General features: G+C 38.9%; 1 protein-coding gene across 1 annotated transcript in view; it reads right to left on the bottom strand.

The window, feature by feature from the left end:
• Positions 1-316: 316 nt before the first annotated feature.
• nr3c1 (nuclear receptor subfamily 3, group C, member 1 (glucocorticoid receptor)) overlaps positions 317-18,165 on the bottom strand; it is a 34,949-nt gene continuing 17,100 nt past the window's right edge. The window contains exons 3-9 of the mRNA XM_058063105.1: positions 14,592-14,752; positions 14,388-14,504; positions 14,035-14,316; positions 10,319-10,463; positions 10,099-10,229; positions 6,788-6,945; positions 317-5,234 (exon numbers count right to left, since the gene is read on the bottom strand). Coding sequence (XP_057919088.1) covers positions 5,082-5,234; positions 6,788-6,945; positions 10,099-10,229; positions 10,319-10,463; positions 14,035-14,316; positions 14,388-14,504; positions 14,592-14,752 — 1,147 coding nt within the window. The 3' untranslated portion in view covers positions 317-5,081. The remainder of the gene's footprint in view (positions 5,235-6,787; positions 6,946-10,098; positions 10,230-10,318; positions 10,464-14,034; positions 14,317-14,387; positions 14,505-14,591; positions 14,753-18,165) is intronic.

Here is an 18,165-nt window from a genome sequence, read left to right on the forward strand (position 1 = left end):
TTTCTTCCGTATCAGCTTATTTTTAATCACAAAACGCAATTAAACACAAGTAATCATGAATAAACAATATGTAAAAAATATATAATTGTTAATTAAAATGCACGCACGGCGTGGTATTTTTTCGTTTTTTCTTTTTTTATCTTCTTTTAATAAAAAAACACAATTAAACATGAGAAATAATGAATATAAATACAAAGATATACAATTGTGTATACCATGATATACGATTCACAAAAAAAACCCCGTAATGAAATAAAGAAATGATTATCGGATTCTTTCAAAGTAACATTTGCAATCAATGAGCGGAGTGCCAGGATGGAAAAAGCGCTTTTATTTGCTAACCAAGTGCTTGATTGAAGAGTGGCTTACATTGAATGGATGACGTTGTTTTTTTTTTGTCGTGTCCAAGTAAATCAGGTGTCATGGCAACAAACTACAGCGTGATTGAGATGGAAGACAGGTACCACAAAGAAAGGACACAGTACAAGTTGCGCTATAGAAGAAGAGCAAAGTAAATAAAGAATCTAAGGGGGGGAGGGAATAAAGTACACGGCATCGGATATATATGTACAGAAAAACAAAATGAAAACTCCACATCTCTCCTTGACCGGTCTAAATGTCATAACATAAGTTGTTTTATTTTTGAGCATTTTTTTTTCTTTTTATACAAAATAGATTTCCAAACAATAGTTGGCTAGTGCAAATCTTTCCCAATCAAGCTGACTGATTACTTTCACAAACAGTTTGGTGTGAAAAAGACTTGACTTCTATTCACAGTATTAACATAAGTTCACCGACTTTTCAAAATCTTTTTTTTTTTTTTACAAGAAAAAAAAACAAAAACAAAGAAAAAGCAAAAAGGAGCTACTTGAGTGAGTCTGTGTGTTAAGTGCTTTGGTCACCATGTAGTCAAACATCAAATAGGCTTGTGTGTGTTCCTGAAAGTGTATGAATATAGCTTATATCTGACATGGTGGTGATCCTTTGTGGCGGCGTCTATATTGCATATTCTGTTGGAACAGGAAAATAATGTGTACAAGTATCTGTATATATTGTATATTTATACCCATATATATATATATTTCTATCTGTTTGATAAGAGCAGCAGCAGAGATTTGAGCAGACTGAATGCGAAAGTAACCCTTTTCCGAACAAAGACGGCAACAAAAAGAGCAGTTTCCTGATAGGATGATGGGGGGAAAAAAAGGAATAATTCAGACGTGAACCTGAGCCGGGATGAAATGGGAATTACTAAGTGAATGAAGTAAGCGTTTCACCTCTGATTCTCATCATACCACAGACGACCTTTTTCATAATTTTGTAAATTCTCAAAATTTTCCAAGATTTCATTTTTTTGGCCTAAATACTTGTTAGCAAACAAAGGAATTATGATGCAAATTCTTTACCAATTAAGCGACCATCTAACAACTGTTATAATATTATATAACAATAATAATAATTTATATAATAATAAAATAATATATATCTAATACATATATATAAATATATCTATATATATGATATATATATATAATATATATTATATACATAATACAAGTAATATACTTATAATACATATAAGATGGCCGCTTCATTGGTAAAGAATTAGCATCATAACTCCTTATATATATATATATATATATATATATATATTTAAAAAAATCACCCTAAAAAACGAGGTGTGGTCATATGTCTTTTGTTGGTATTGCAACACTATCATGATTCCAATGATCTTTCTTCACTGATTGGCTGAGAGAAATCACATGGCTCTACTGGTGAGTTTTAATGAATGGATAATCTACCACACATTTGTCTGATGATTTCAATCATTTCTTTACATTTGTTTGTTTAAAAAAAACCAAAAACTGAGTATTTTGTGCTTTCCACGCAAACAGGATGACAGGATTTTGCTTGGCGACGCTCATGACATCGTGCTACAAAATTTCGGACAAGGTGCCTGAAAGAGAGGGGGGGCAGGGTATGCAAATACAAACTGAATGCATACGACCCTATTTCCTAATAGTAACACCCTAATAGACAGCATCAGCCAATGAACTGCTGGCTGAATGGTCCAATTGAACGAATAAAACGCCTCCGTGTGCCACCAGTAGATGTCAGTAGAGAGCAGACATGGCAAGAGTTGAACTACACTAATTTGGGTTTCGGCTTTTTGAAACCTTTGTCACGCCACCACCACAATGTCATGATGACAGAATCAGTAACCGATCTTGGGGTGGAAAGGTTCTGGCTGCTCAGTACAATACGAGCAATACAATTAAGTCAATATAAAAACAATTGTTATAAAATGCCACTCGGTGTCAGTATTGCTTGGTAAGCATAAGAATGTTGTATGTATGTGACACCCTCCTGCACTCTGTGTGTACGCTAGCAGCCCCGCCTCCACTCACTGACACAGTGGCTGTGTTTGAAACCACATACTAACTACTACATACTTACAAGCCCATACTATCCACACTACATACTGCATACCCAACCCATCAGACAGTATGCTTACACTACAGCGTACTAAATGATAACCCACAATGCATTGCGCTCATACCCGAGCCACAAACGACTTTCGCTCTAAACTCTTTAAATACATCACTTTGAGATTTTTTAAAAAAATCAGGCGAATTAGATCCCGAGTGTGCCATTTATTTGTCCAAATACCAAACGTTTAGAATTTCGTTCTGCAAAATTTAAGCTAGCCAAAGTTAGCAATGCACTTCCGGTTATTTTCTTACTTTTCTCGTACAAAAAATAAACATAGTGATAAATCACTGCTTTTACTTTGAAAACAAGAAGCGAACCAACTCGCAATATATCCTGCTTGAAACCACCGTTTGGGCTGATCTCGTCCCGGTGACGTCACATTGCGTTGCATCCTGGGTAATTTGGGTGTGAGTCGTAAGCTGACGATACATACTCAACATTTCTGGCCAATGCAGTACACATCCGGGAACTTCTAGCATTACTCAAAGAGTTAGTATTAATAATTAATAATAATAATTAATATTAATAAGAGTAGTAGCTAAGTATGCGGTTTCGAACACGGACGAAGAGACTTGCCAAAAGGTCTGACTCCATTCATGCCGTTGTTTTATGGAACAAAGACGCCAAGTTGTTGCGACCGATGCCCGGAATGAACTCTCTTCCTGTCTGCTTGGAGGCAAGAGACGTGGAAAAACAAGATACAGAGGCACACGGCCATATACTGTATGATGATCAAGTTTGTTTCATGTGTGATTAATTAATTAATTAATTAGTTAGCCTCTTATCATCCCAGGCCCGGTGCGTAGTATATCATATTCATCAAATTATATTGTCACATTCATTATATTTATTGTTACAAACAGAGCTGCAACTATTAATCGATGGTTAATCGATTCCCCAATTAATCGACAACGATTCTGGTGAAGGAGGGGGTTGTGTTTCCAACACATAAATGTACATACATATATAGTATGTGTATACAGTATATATATATTGTGTACACACTCAGAGTATATCAATTAATCAAGATCAATTTTGGTAATTGATTAATTGTTCATTTTTTATTGAATATGTAAATATACTCTGATTTTTTTTTTAAACTAGACATTCACACATATCAACTTTGACTTTAGAAAACACTGGTGGCCATTTTTGTATTTTTGTGTACAATTACTGTCAACATAAATATTGTTAACAATAACATTTTAACAGATTAATCAAGTGGCAACCTGGTGTTGGTGCATCTTCTATTCATCTTCTATTCATCTTCAATCTTCTATTTCTCAACAAAGAGGTCAAAAAGATTAAAAAAATCTGATTAACTGACAAATAATCACTAGTTGCAGCCCTAGTTACAAATATTAATAATTGGGGGAAACTATTAACTATAACCCCTAACAGATGCCCAGCTCTTTCTGCAGTTGAGTGAGTCAATATCCTTGGTCACTTTATGAGGAAATACGGTATCCGTCTGTGATAACTGCACACGAGTAAAACACTTGCTGGATGAAATTGGGGACTCCGCAGGGATCCGTCCCATGTCGCCACGGACGTGACTAAACACTACACTTCATTTAGGTGCACAAATTTGTTACAAATACACGAAAATAGGATCTCTTTTCTGATTGGTCGACGCAAATCACATTCCATGAATCGATTCGTCAAAAATGGGACGAGGGGGCGGGGCAAAAGGGGGTATCAATCGAGATCAGGTCGACTAAAATCTTGCATGAAGGCCGTGACTTTAAGTCTCGGTGCTTCTTCACAGTTAAAAGCCTTTAGAAGGGCACAAAGTGCTTCGATCGCACTTCAGTGTGCGGTTTTGGGGGGGGTGCGGGGGGGCTCACAGGCATACACACACACGCACACACACATCAAGAGGTGAGAACAACACAGCTATTTAAAAAAAGGAAGCGTTGCAACTGCATGTGTCATGAAAGTACAATCAGGGTAAAATGGTGGCAACGGGCTGAGGAGAGGCACGCCCCCGGCAGGTAGGAAGCAATAACTGAGATATTTGACGCAAAAAAAATAAAAATAAAAAAGGCACATTTCCCCCCCCCCCCCCCCCCGCTTCTATATTGGTAAACCTGGAAGAGGGTTTTTTTTTTTTGCGAATCAATCATCCTTTGAATGACCAACAATCCTAGCAATTGTTTCATATCTCAAAAGGATGAAAGCACAAAAGGAGTGTAAAGTAAAATGGACGCCGTCGGCTCCTATGCTAACTCAAGAACGGAGAAGATTATTCATGGAGTTGACTTTAACTTCCAGGCGACTACAACCTGGAAAACGATCAACTGCGAAACATGTAGAAAATACTATTAGAATCTGTGTAGTTCCAAGTTCTAAATGTATAGATGTATATGTGAAGGAAGTCACCTGAGACAAGATGATGCTATTTCTCTCCATCCGCAGAGCAGTTCCTACTTCTTATCTTAAGAACCTCTTCTTTATCTCCAAACCCACGCTCCTCAAGTCCTTTCCACGTCACTCCGCGGGCTGTAATAGGTGGTGGTGAGGTGGGCGAGTGGCGAGGGAATTTAAGGCATCGTGTCCGTTTGTGTGGGGGGTGGGGGGATAGTTAGTTATTTCTGGTGAAAGAGGAGCGCTTTGACACCCCCCGCTTTGACTTTGGGCAGCTGGTAGCTGATGATCTCCGCCAGCATCTCGGGGAACTCCACACTCAGTGATTTGTTCACAAAAGTGTAGAAGCAGAAGTTGAGAAGCCCGCCGACCATCTGCACACACAAACATCATCAGGTATTGATTCCTTATGGGACCCATAACATGCTAATGCAGGGTTGTCCAAAGTGTGGCCCAGGGGCCATGTGTTGAGTTTTTTTTTTTTGGCCTGTGTCACATCTAAAAGTGTAAAAAAAAATATTTAAAAAATCAGCAGTAATCTTAAAAAAATCTTGAAAAACAAAACAACGTTGTCATTTTTGGTAATTAGGTGTCACATTCTAAAAGTGTACATTTTTTTTAAAATCAGCAGTAATTGTACAAGAATAAAGTAAAAATGATCAAATAAAAAATCTATCATGTAATAACAAAACGTTGCAATTTTCTGAGCTAAACATCATGAGGAAAAAAATCATTTTAGTAGTATAAATTTGAAATATTAAAGTAAACATTATTTTATTAAAAGCTGTGATATTATGAAAAACAAAACAAAGTCGTCATTTTTGGCAATTAGGTGTCACATTCTAAAAGTGTATTTTTTTTTTAAATCAGCAGTAATCTTACAAGAATAAAGTAAAAATGATCAAATAAAAAATCTGTCATCTAATTAGAAAAAGTTGCAATTTTCTGAGCTAAACATCATAATGAGGAAAATTTTCATTTTAGTAGCATTAATTTGAAATATTAAACATTATTTTATTAAAAGCTGTGATATGAAAAACAAAACAAAGTTGTCATTTTTGGCAATTAGGTGTCACATTCTAAAAGTATAATTTTTTTTAAAATCAGCAGTAATCTTACAAGAATAAAGGAAAAATGATCAAATAAAAAATCTGTCATCTAAGAAGAAAAAGTTGCAATTTCTGAGCTTAACATCATAATGAGGAAAATTTTCATTTTAGTAGCATAAATTTTAAATATTAAAATAAACATTATTTTATTAAAAGCTGTGATATTATGAAAAACAAAACAAAGTTGTCATTTTTGGCAATTGCGTGTCACATTCTTAAAGTGTAATTTTTTTTTTTAATCAGCAGTAATCTTACAAGAATAAAGTAAAAATGATCAAATAAAAAAATCTGTCATCTAAGAAGAAAAAGTTTCAATTTTCTGAGCTAAATATCATAATGAGGAAAATTTTCATTTTAGTAGCATAAATTTGAAATTAGAATGCAGGCCTCGCAGCTAGGAGACCCGAATTCAATTCCACCCTCGCCCCTCTCTATGTGGAGTTTGCAAAAACATGTTAGGTTAATTGGCGACTCCAAATTGTCCATAGGTATGAATGTGAGTGTGAATGGTTGTTTGTCTATATGTGCCCTGTGATTGGCTGGCCACAAGTCCAGGGTGTACCCCGCCTCTCACCCGAAGACAACTGGGATAGGCTCCAGCACCCCCGCGACCCTCGTGAGGATAAGCGGTAGAAAATGAATGAATTAATGTCTTAGCATATCTTCATGTGTTGGTTCAAATATGTCAGAGTGGTGTTACATAACAGCGCCACCGTGTGGTGTAGTAGATGGTGGTGCAGATGTTTGTGAAACAAATCACGTCCTTTCCAACCTACGTTAGTGGAGTCTACAGGCAATGAGAGTTCCTGCTTTCTAACCTCGTGCATGGAGTCCAGCAGCTTTGTGAGTTGGTAGAAACGCTGCCAGTTCTGGCTGGAATTCTCCTCTCGCTTCACTATCGCTTTCCCCAGCTCCTTGATGTAAGACATCCGGATCTCGTCGAAAGCCGCCTGACTCTTCAGGCCGTCTTTTGGCACTGCAGGAGAGAGAAAGACTCAAGGTCAACAAGTTGCAAACTTTAAACTAGGGATCAACCGATATGTTTTTTTTTCGGGCCGATGCCGATACCGTTTTTTCCCATCACCCTTAAGCCGATGGCCGATTTTGCTTGGGCCGATATTTGAAACCGATACTGCTTTTGCTGCCTCAATTTACATGAAAAAATGACTATGATAACAAATATTACAGGTCTCAAGTTTCAACAAATATTTATTTAAATGTAAACACTGAACACTTTCCTAAACACACATCACTTTAAAAGGAGTAAATATTTAACCATGTGCAACATTTTTGTCGTAGTTTAAGTTTTATCTCGCATCAATGATCGATGACTGCTCCTCCGCAGTGAGACGCCCCCCCCCCACCTCCATACACACAAACACATCACACTGACACAATTTAGTACGATATCTCTCACATTTCTCTAATCATTAAAGTTCATGTTGTGCACGCTAAAGACCTCTGATAGCAGAAATGGCTGCTCCTATCCGCTCTGTATGTGTGTAAAGGTGTGGAAAAAAAACAAAGGGGTTTTCATTTTTAATCTTCCTATAATTTGTGGTTGAAAGTAGGGCACTTTCGCTGCTCGGTGCTGTTGAACAGTGGCGCCACAGGGGGGCGCCGCGGCTTGGTTGTTGGGAAGGCCACACACAGCGATGAAGAAGAAATAAATAAACTGCTGTGTTGGAGAGACGACCAACTGTTCCCGCTCTTTCATGTGTTTCAGGTTGGTGAAAAAGAAGTGTTTTTAAGTACACCACGATATGTAGTATAGTCATGTAGAGTGACTTGTGATGCCTCTGTAGTGTATATTAGTTGTTTATGTGAGAAAATAAAGTCTGTGTATATACATGTGTATATTCGCTAATGCTAACAGGCCTAGCGGTGGCACGCATTTTAGGTGCAAGTGAAGTAGATAGACAAAAGAATGAGTTAAGGAACAAAATGGATGTATATTTCAATGTATATTTTTCATATATATATATATATATATATATATATATATATATATATATATATATATATATATATATATATATAATCTTAATATGGCTATTTCCTGTCAATTAGCAGAGCATGCTTGAATGGCTCGATGGTTGTAGTTGCGTAGCAGAAGAAATAAATAAACTGCTGTGTTGGAGAGACGACCAACTGTTCCCGCTCTTTTGTTTTTTTCAGGTCGAGAACATTTGGCAGTGAGCAGTAAAATTATAACTGTGTATTTCCCTAAGTCTAGTTTAGGGAGGTAACAACCTCATCACCTCAGCGTTTGCTGAATGAAACTCCTCCAAACACCATGGGACTGAATTGCCAACGTTGCCATTAAAGCGGTGTTGGTAAGAGCTGTACATATGAGCCTCCAACTCCATCAACAGTTCCCTAATTCCAACGGTAGGTACTTTTAAAGATGAAGCATTCAGCAGCATTCCTGGTTTTCACACCCACAAACTAAACGATATTTTCAAGCACGTATATCGCATGCACTTGAGGTTCATGTTTCCTATTTCAAAGCAAGTGTAAAATTTTCAACTAAGTTTAACTGTTCGAGGATAATTAAAAGTTGAAAACGTACTCTTGTTGTGATTCACAAAGCTGCCCGGCGGATGCCTGTCTGTAAATCATGCGGCGGAAAAATACATCAACGAAACCACACACGTATCGCCGATACCGATTCAAGTAAAGAACGCAAATATCGGCCCGATATATCGGCTGGCCAATGTATCGGTCAATCCTTACTTTAAACCAGGGGTCTCAAACACACGGCCCGCGGGCCAAATGTGGCCCGCAGGACACTAGTTTGAGGCCCCCGCCTTGATATGAAAGTTTAATGTTAGTGCAGCCCACGCAAGTTTGATATGGATGCTGTATGGTATCATGTACCCAGAAAAAATTATTACGTTTGATTAATGTTCATGTTAAAGGTTAAATAACTGTTAATAGTTATCCTCCCTATCCGTGTGGAAGTGGTAAGTTTTTGGCTATTTAAGTTTAAAGGAAATAACTTGAAGGCTACCGTTTAGGTCGCTAGCTCTCTAGTTTGCAAGTTAGCATGTGTCTCAAGACCCTGCAGTTGCGCAATATGTTGTAAATAAAAAAAGAGTATAAATGTGACTTTAGTCGTTTTGTCATGTCTACAGGGCTCTAATAATGCTTTGTTCATTTTAATCTGAAAAAATAATTTGTCTACCCACCAACTATATGTAGTTTCTTTTATTTGCTGTTTTATTATTATTATTATATTTATTTATTACTGATTGATTGATTTTCTTTATTCTTGATTTGTTTATTAATTTTTCATCTTATTTTGTGCAGAAAAATAAAAATTAAGATATTTGAGAACAAGCGCGTAGACCTCACAGCTAGGAGGACCAGGGTTCAATTCCACCCTCGGCCATCTCTGTGCGGAGTTTGCGTGTTCTCCCCGTGCATGCGTGGGTTTTCTCCGGGTACTCCGGTTTCCTCCCATTCCAAAAACATGCTAGGTTAATTGGCGACTCCAAATTGTCCATAGGTATGAATGTGAGTGTGAATGGTTGTTTGTCTATATGTGCCCTGTGATTGACTGGCGACCAGTCCAGGGTGTACCCCGCCTCTCGCCCGAAGACAGCTGGGATAGGCTCCAGCACCCCCGCGACCCTCGTGAGGAAAAAGCGGTCGAAAATGAATGAATGAATATTTGAGAACAGTGGAATGTTTTATCAGTAATTTGTCTACCCACCAACTATATGTAGTTTCTTAAGTTTTTATTATTTGCCGTTTTATTATTATAATTATATTTATTTATTACAGATTGATTGATTTTCTTTATTCTTGATTTGTTTATTTATTTTTCATCTTATTTTGTGAAGAAAAATAAAAAGTCAGATATTTGAGAACAGTGGAATGTTCATTCATTGGAATGCTCTGAATGTATCAGAGCTTTTCTTGTAGAAAATCGGAACCAAAGCGAAGTTTTTAAAATGTTTTTGTTTTTAATAAATGCATTTTTATTTTTTGGGGGGAAAACCTGATGCGGCCCAGTCTCACCCAGACCCGAGCTCCCCAAGTAAATTGAGTTTGAGACCCCTGCTTTAAACTAATGTTCATATAAGAGGTGAAGTGTACATGGACACATAGTCACAAGTCTGACCTATGCTGAGCAGCAGCAGGACCTTCATACACAGATATTCGTCAAGGGAAACCTGCAGCCGGACAAACTCGCTGCTAATCCTCATCATCTGTGCACACTGGTCGGCCATGTATGGCAGCTTCATTCGCTCCCTTGAATTACAGAAGGAAAAAGTCAATACAGTAACCGATTGGACTTCATCTCAGCCTTCAATGGACCAATGATGCAGATGGAGACATACTCATTCATGATGAGGTCCGGGGCGAAAAAGAGGATGTCGCCGTTACATTGCTGGTAAGATCTCCATCCCAGGCTGAAAGAAGTGAGGAAGAGCCACGAGCACTGGAGCAGAGTCATCTGGTCGTCCAGGTGAAGGTTCCTGAAACCTGAGTGGGAGGCCATTGAGAAGAGGAGTGAGACAGCGGGCGACCACAAGAGGATGCTAAGTGGAGATGATTTGTTCTACAGAAAGACAAGTAGCTGGAGTGTTTCTCTAGCAATTATTAAAATAGGTAAAAAGAAGAGCCAACTGAGAGATAAAAGGGACACTAGAATATCTTCCATTACCATTCAATTCCTTCGGGCCCAAAGCCAAGCCTACAGACTGCATCATTGTTAAGAGACAATTAACTTTGACCTTTGAAGAGTAATTTGCATCGACCAAATATACAAAAACACACCTCTATTCACTCTTTTATATTGTCTGTCGTATCTGTCGTACCATCAAACATAACTGGCAACACTCTCTCACACCGTGCTGCATGTTTGCCGTTGCTTCACTTCATCATACATTCATTCATTCATTTTCTACCGCTTTTTCCTCACGAGGGTTGCGGGGGTGCTGGAGCCTATCCCAGCTGTCCTTGGGCGAGAAGCTCCAGACTGGTCACCAGCCAATCACACATATAGACAAACAACCATTCACACTCACATTCATACCTATGGACAATTTGGAGTCGCCAATTAACCCAGCATGTTTTTGGAATGTGGGAGGAAACCGGAGTACCCGGAGAAAACCCACGCCTGCACGGGGAGAACATGCAAACTCCACGTATAGAGGACCACGGTTGGAATTGAATTTGGGTCTCCTAGCTGCGAGGCCTGCGTTCTAACCACTCGTCTGCCGTGTAGCCCTTAAAATGACATAATTAAGATTTTATTCTCCATTTCTGCATTTTTTAGTATTTAAACTTCTTGTACATTTTTTTCTCTGAATTATGGTTTCATTGTGATAATATTTTGATACCTAATTGCCAAAAATGACAACTTTGTTTTGTTTTTCACAATATGACAGCTTTTAATAAAATAATGTTTACTTTAATATTTCAAATTTATGCTACTAAAATGAAAATTTTCCTCATGATGTTTAGCTCAGAAAATTTCAACTTTTTCTCATGACAGATGACAGATTTTTTTATTTGATCATTTTTACTTTATTAGATTTTATTAGATTTATTAGATTTCTTTTTTAAGATTATTTTTTTTCACTCCCACTCACATTCATACCTATGGACAATTTGGAGTCGCCAATTAACCTAGCATGTTTTTGGAATGTGGGAGAAAACCAGACTACCCGGAGAAAACCCACACATGCACGGGGAGAACATGCAAACTCCACACAGAGATGGCCGAGGGTGGAATTGAACCCTGGTCTCCTAGCTGTGAGGCAACCACTGCTAACCACACGCTAACCCAGGGGTGGGCAAACTACGGCCGGGGGCCACATCCGGCCCGCCAAGTGTTTGAATACGGCCCGCCCAATCTTTCCAAAGTATTTCATTTAAACTCAACATACAACCTGGTTTTATCAATTTTGTTTTTTGACATGGTCTGTTGTTTACAAAGTGCTCCTGAAAAAAGGGACACAAGCACATAATAATAATAATTATTAGATTATTATAATTATTATTAGAACTATTATGATTATTATAATTATTATATTAATGCTAATTATTATATTAATTATATATAATATTGTTATATTTGCATATTTTACATAATAATAATATAATTATTATTATTTTAATTTTATTGTAATTATAATATTTTATTATTTTTAAAATATTTAAATATACATATAAAATAATAAATAATAATAGCAGATTGCATGACAATTTTACAGATACAATAATACCAGGTGGACTGTTACGTGTAAAATATATAGTCTGCCCCCCCCCCCCCCCCCCCGTAAATTTTGTCATATCAATGCGGCCCGCGAGTCAAAAAGTTTGCCCACCCCTGCGCTAACCACTCGCCCGCCATGCCGCCCACTTCATCATACATTCAACAAAAATATAAACAACACTTCTGCTATCATTTTTCATTAGCTGAACTTATTCCATGTACACTAAAGGCCTCTCTTTCTCAAATATTGTCCACAGATCTGTCTAAATGTAACATTTGTGAGCATTCATCACTGATGAGTCAGAATCTATCCACCTGACGGGTGTGGCAAATCAAGATGCTGATGAGCCAGCGTGATTATAGCACAGGTGTGTCTTAGGTTGGCCACAAAGCATACCACACATGCTCAATGGCTGACATGTCTGGTGAGTAAGCTAACTATACAAGCACTGGGATGTTTTCAGCTCCCGGGAATTATGTACAGATCCTTGCAACACGGGGGCCGTGCATTATCATGCTGCAACATGAGGTCATGTCGATGAATAACAACTCGGGCGCAGTAAAATGTAAAATGCAGTAAAATGCCCCCCGTGGTGTGGATGCCCACCCATGGGGGCAGTGGGGTTATGGTATGGTTTTATTGACGGCATTTTGATTTTATTGACAGCATTTTTAAGATAGTGAGCATGTTTTGGGATGCTCTGGAGGCAAGTTGAATGACAAATGTTATCTAACACTGATTTTTTTGTTAATATTTGAGAGCAAGCGAGAGAGAGACGTAGAAAATGTTTTAGATCGTAAGTTCAGCTCATGTTGCATATTTTTATACATTTTGTGACTTTGTGAATGATCTGGAGACTTGGTGTACTTCTATTATGCAAGCTGCTGGTTATCATTAAGGCAATTGCCTGGGCGCACCTCTTCCAACCTTGTACAGGCCTGGTAGATGCTGCCTAGTTCGAGTGCGCTGATTGATCGATCTGTTCTTAAAAAAAAGTAAACTCCCTAGAACAGGGGTCTCAAACCTGCGGGCCGCATTTGGCCCGCGGGCCCGCGCTAGTTTGAGGCCCCCACCTTGATACCAAAGTTTAATGTTGAAAAGACAGCTTAAAGCTGTGTGCACACCAGACACAATTAACATGATTTTGCCCTGCCCATACTGTTAGCCTACCCTGTTACCCCGCCCTGTTTTGCTTTGGATTAGCAATGAAGCTAAAGGCTTATGACGATGGGTACAAATAAATGCAGGAAATTATTTGGAGTAAAACGGAAAAAAGACGTCAAGATAAAGCATCTCATCAAACATGTTGTATGGAACTGAGTACGATGCTAACTTGCTAATTGGGTAAAATTATTAAGTTTCATTAATGTTCATGTTAAAGGTTAAATAACTGTTAATACTGTACATTTGAATCTGAAAAAAATTTTCTCTATGTGGTTTCTTACGTTTTTCTTATTTGCTGTTTTATTATTATTTTACTTATTTATTACTGATTGATTGATTTATTTTCTTTATTCTTAATTTGTTTATTTATTTATTTTTATCTTATTTTGTGTATAGAAAAATAAAAACTAAGATATTTGAGAACAGTGGAATGTTTTATCAGATATTTTGGTGTGGAAAACCGGAACCAAAGTACTGAAAAAGTGTAGGGTATAGCAGAAGCAAAAGCATTGAAGATAGTTTTTTGATTGATTTTTTCCCCAGTTTTTAATAAATGCATTTTGGGGGGTTTTTGAAAACCTGATGCGGCCTGGCTTCACCCAGAACCTAGCTCCGGTGGCCCCCGGGTAAATTGTGTTTGAGACCCCTGCCCTAGAATAAACCCCCACCTGGCAGAGCCTTGGCCCACTTGACGGCAGAGATGAGCTGTCGTCCACCCAGCCTGTTCAGGGAGGTCAGGAAGCGGGCAAGAGTGTCGGGCAAGGTGCTATCGTAGCCTGCGTAGAGGATGTCGGGCTCGATAGCCTTCAAAAGAGACAGCATGGTGGGGGCCAGCTGAGGCATACACTTGGGCATAAGCGCACGGGCCTCGGCTGGCGGTGGGGGTTGCACCTCGGGCGGGTTCCTCGCGTGGCCGCCTTTTGGGCGACTGAACTTCTTGGTTTTACGTGCTGTGGAAAAGAGAAACACCACTGTTGGAGAGTTGTGACGACATGACGTGAAGGTGAAATAACTGGTATACCTTCTAGATTCATGCCTGCCATCAGACATTTGCGGAAGCGGCAAGCTGGACAGTTCTTCCTCCTGATCTTGTCTATGATGCAATCGTTCCTCCCAGCACATAAGTAATTATGTTGCCCTGAGATGTACAGCAGAAGATTCATGTTAACAGAACATCAAGTAGCTATACTAGGGGTGGGTAGCAAAATGTCTGATAGCTTTGTACCTTCCACTGCTCTTTTGAAGAACACCTTGCAACTGCCACAAGTGAGCACACCATAGTGGCAACCGGAAGCCTCGTCGGAGCACACTAAGCAGATTTTGTGAGTCCCACTCTTCCCCTGGGTCGACGACGGTGCCGTGACCCCTTCCTGTCGGGAAGTTGAGCTAATGGGAGAAGATGGAATCAAGTGTTAAGAGAGTGGAGGGACATCAACAAAGCCTTTAGATTTGAACGCTACTTATGACAACAAAATAAAGATGGGAACCGTTGATATATCACTTGTAAATAGTCTCAATAGATTAGCTTGTGTAGAGTGTACCCTAAGCTGGAGTTCATAAAAACTACCACAAGAGGTCGCCTGGTATTTGTGCAGCAGTGCTGGGTCCACACCCCCTTTCCAGGCCAGTGGCTGCATTGACAATTAAGTCCTCATTGTTAAAGCATAGAGCATGCTCCTTGCCTCAAAAGTTTGACGTTTGTTTGTTTGTGTGCACGAAACACACACACACACACACACAAAAATTGTGCATCTGATTAGATCTGCAGTGCACAGATCACACCCTGACAGCCACGTTTGCATGGTTACACAACGCAAGGGGTGCACGCATGAACGCAAGCTAGACCGCAGCAGTTGGTGGGCGTAGCAAGGCGGGAAAACCTGAGGGAAACAACTGGGCCTCAAAGACTAAAGGAATTCAGAGGGCTGAAAAAAAAAGTCATGCAGGCAAGATGGCCACAACAGACCTGACATTTTTCCTAAACGGTCTGGTCTTTATTTACATACGCATTAAAAAAAAAAAACAGGCGAGCTTGTTTTGTTTCAGTTTAACAGCTTTTATATTGACATAAACCAAATCACCACATTGTTTTGTGTCTGTGGATTGTGTAAATAACGTCAAACAACACACACTTGAGATGTGTCGTGTATTTCACACAAGAGCTGGTAATGTGTCTAACTGTGAAGGTGGTGATGATGGTGATGATGCAAAGGGCGTGGAGGGGTAACCGTCTTCCTGAAAATTGGCTCAATGGAGCTTTCCAGTAAAGGCTTTAAGCTGCTCCTTCAAATCCAATTGCACTGTGTAGCTTACAAGCAAGAGAACGAGAAAGAAAGGAACAGTGCACGATACAAGCAAAGCACCTCACAGCTTATGAAAAACCTGATGGAGACAGTTCACACACAAAAAAATGATGATAGAAAACTACAAATATTTCTGCTGATTTAAATCTATCCTTGAGGATTGTCAGTGAGGAACAAATTGGCAATGTGTAGAGACCAAATTTCCTCTTTCTGAAAGCATCTGTTGAATTAAGAAGAGTGTGTGTGCACCGTCGGCAGGAAGTTGTTCCTTCCCTCAGAGTTAACTATCGGTCAGGGCTCAGTTCCAGTCTCAGAACGACACTAAGAGAGGCCGAGATTTCAACAAGAAACGGCTTTGAAACTTAAGTATTGCGAGTGTGATCAATCAATCAGCTTGGATTTTTATTGAGGCAGGCTATGTTTGAAATAACCCAGTGACCAGCTTAACAATTCATAATCCCCTTTTGGCCGAGAGAGAGTGTCACGTGTATCTTAGTAACGTCTTGCTCTGTGCACGTGGGTATATTTTTATCTCCATGTAAGCAACAATGCTGTGCTACTTTAGATAGACGTTCCCGTATCAGCTGACTAGGCACGGGCTGAGATTCTGATGATATGATAAACCTGGGTAAAAATATCACTGTTTCAGTATATTCTAATTACAGCTGTAAAATTTGTTATTTTGAATGATGAGATGTGTGTTCAGCACACTATATTTTCTGCAAAATGGCTCAGGGACGTATTCACGGTTATCACATACTACAGTATTAATTGGCCCTGTACCCTAGAAACCGCCCATGAATAATACGGGAAAAGGCCGAAATGATACTGTGTCAAAGCCCAGGGCAAGTGATACTGATAAAATATAGAGTTTAACCATGTCCAGTATCAGCCCCCATCGCTGTCCACTCAGAGTGCGCTGCTCTGGTATCGTGCCCGTGAAACAACCAATCAGAGAACAGCGCACGAGCGTGAACACACAGCGTTTGTTTTGCTGCCGTCTGTGCTCTGTCAACATGTCAGCGGTTGACACTCCCGGCGAAAGACAAATAGGGAAAATAGCAAACAGAATATTAGAAATGGAACGTTTTATCACCATTAATGAGGAGGACACTCTTGAAATGATCCAAAAAAACTAAAAATGCAAATACAAGTCGGAAAACCAGGGGCGACCTCAAGCTTTTTTCTGAATGGCTCATCTGCAAGAACGAACGAAGACTGGTAGAAAGTATTCCCCCGCCTGAGTTAGACAAATACGTGTCTATGTTTATTTTATCAATCAGAAAAGAAAATGGGGATGAATACGAGCCTGATATAATACATGTAATAAACTGCAAATTTTCTGGAAACAAAATGGTCTTTTGATTAAATATTATGTGATAATAAGCTCATGATTAAATAGTATGTGATAATAAGATCATCACATGGTTTGTCTGGTATCGGACAAACCATGTGATAACCTATAAATACCATGGAGATCCTAAGTAATACTTAAAAAGAGTAATTGTCACTTTTTTGTGTGAAAGTCGGAGTAAATAACGTAATGTTGAGGCAGATGAAACCATAGGTTCCCCACATAGACTTGACTTTAGAGGTGAGCCCGGGTATAACAACAGTGTCCAGCGTATGACATACAGGGTGCTTTCAATGATCCCAAAGTACTATAATTCAGCCCATGACTCAGACAGGGCAGCTGCATTAGCCACCACATTCTTCCAGATGGTATTTTTATAGGTGAATCAAAGCCTGTATGAGCCATCATTCCAAGCTATGTTTATTTGCTTCCAACTTTCGGAGCACTGTTATTGTGGAAATGGTGACACCACGTACATATCAGTACCGACTGGGATCAATGCCCACATGTGATAGTTTTTTACATGCTGGAAAATTGTGGATCTTAATAAATAGCAACTGAAAGTCATGTGATTGTGTATGTGGAAGAAAACATAACTGCCTGATCTATAGTGATAAAATATGGTCTACTATATGGTCTACTATTTCAGGACAGCAACAGAAGAGAAAAAATACTTTTTAAAATGTGGCACCTGGGCTGTACAGCGGTCAAGTTGTTCCTGCTTTCCATAATACAGTTTAAGGTTTTTTTTTTTAATAATGTACCTCGTACCGAAGTACAAGGTGATATGACCATCCAATGACATAATGGGTACCATAGTAAGTGTCAATATAGTGATATATATAGCACATCATGACTGGTTCAAGACTCTTCATCCTTGTATTTAGCAAACATCAACTGCTTGTATTGTTTCTTGAATTGGCTCATCGTTGTGCATTGTTTGAGGTCCTTACTCAATCCATTCCATAGTTTGATTCCACATACTGAAATGCTATGGCTTTTTAACGTAGTCCTAGCATATAAGTGTTTCAAATGTAGTTCTTCCCTGAGATCATATTTCTCCTCTCTTGTAGAGAAGTATTGGATGACATTTTTAGGTAATTGGTTATTTTTAGCCTTATGCATTATTTTAGCTGTTTGAA

The sequence above is a fragment of the Doryrhamphus excisus genome, chromosome 23 (genome assembly GCF_030265055.1).
Source record: "Doryrhamphus excisus isolate RoL2022-K1 chromosome 23, RoL_Dexc_1.0, whole genome shotgun sequence".
Classification (NCBI taxonomy): Eukaryota; Metazoa; Chordata; class Actinopteri; order Syngnathiformes; family Syngnathidae; genus Doryrhamphus; species Doryrhamphus excisus.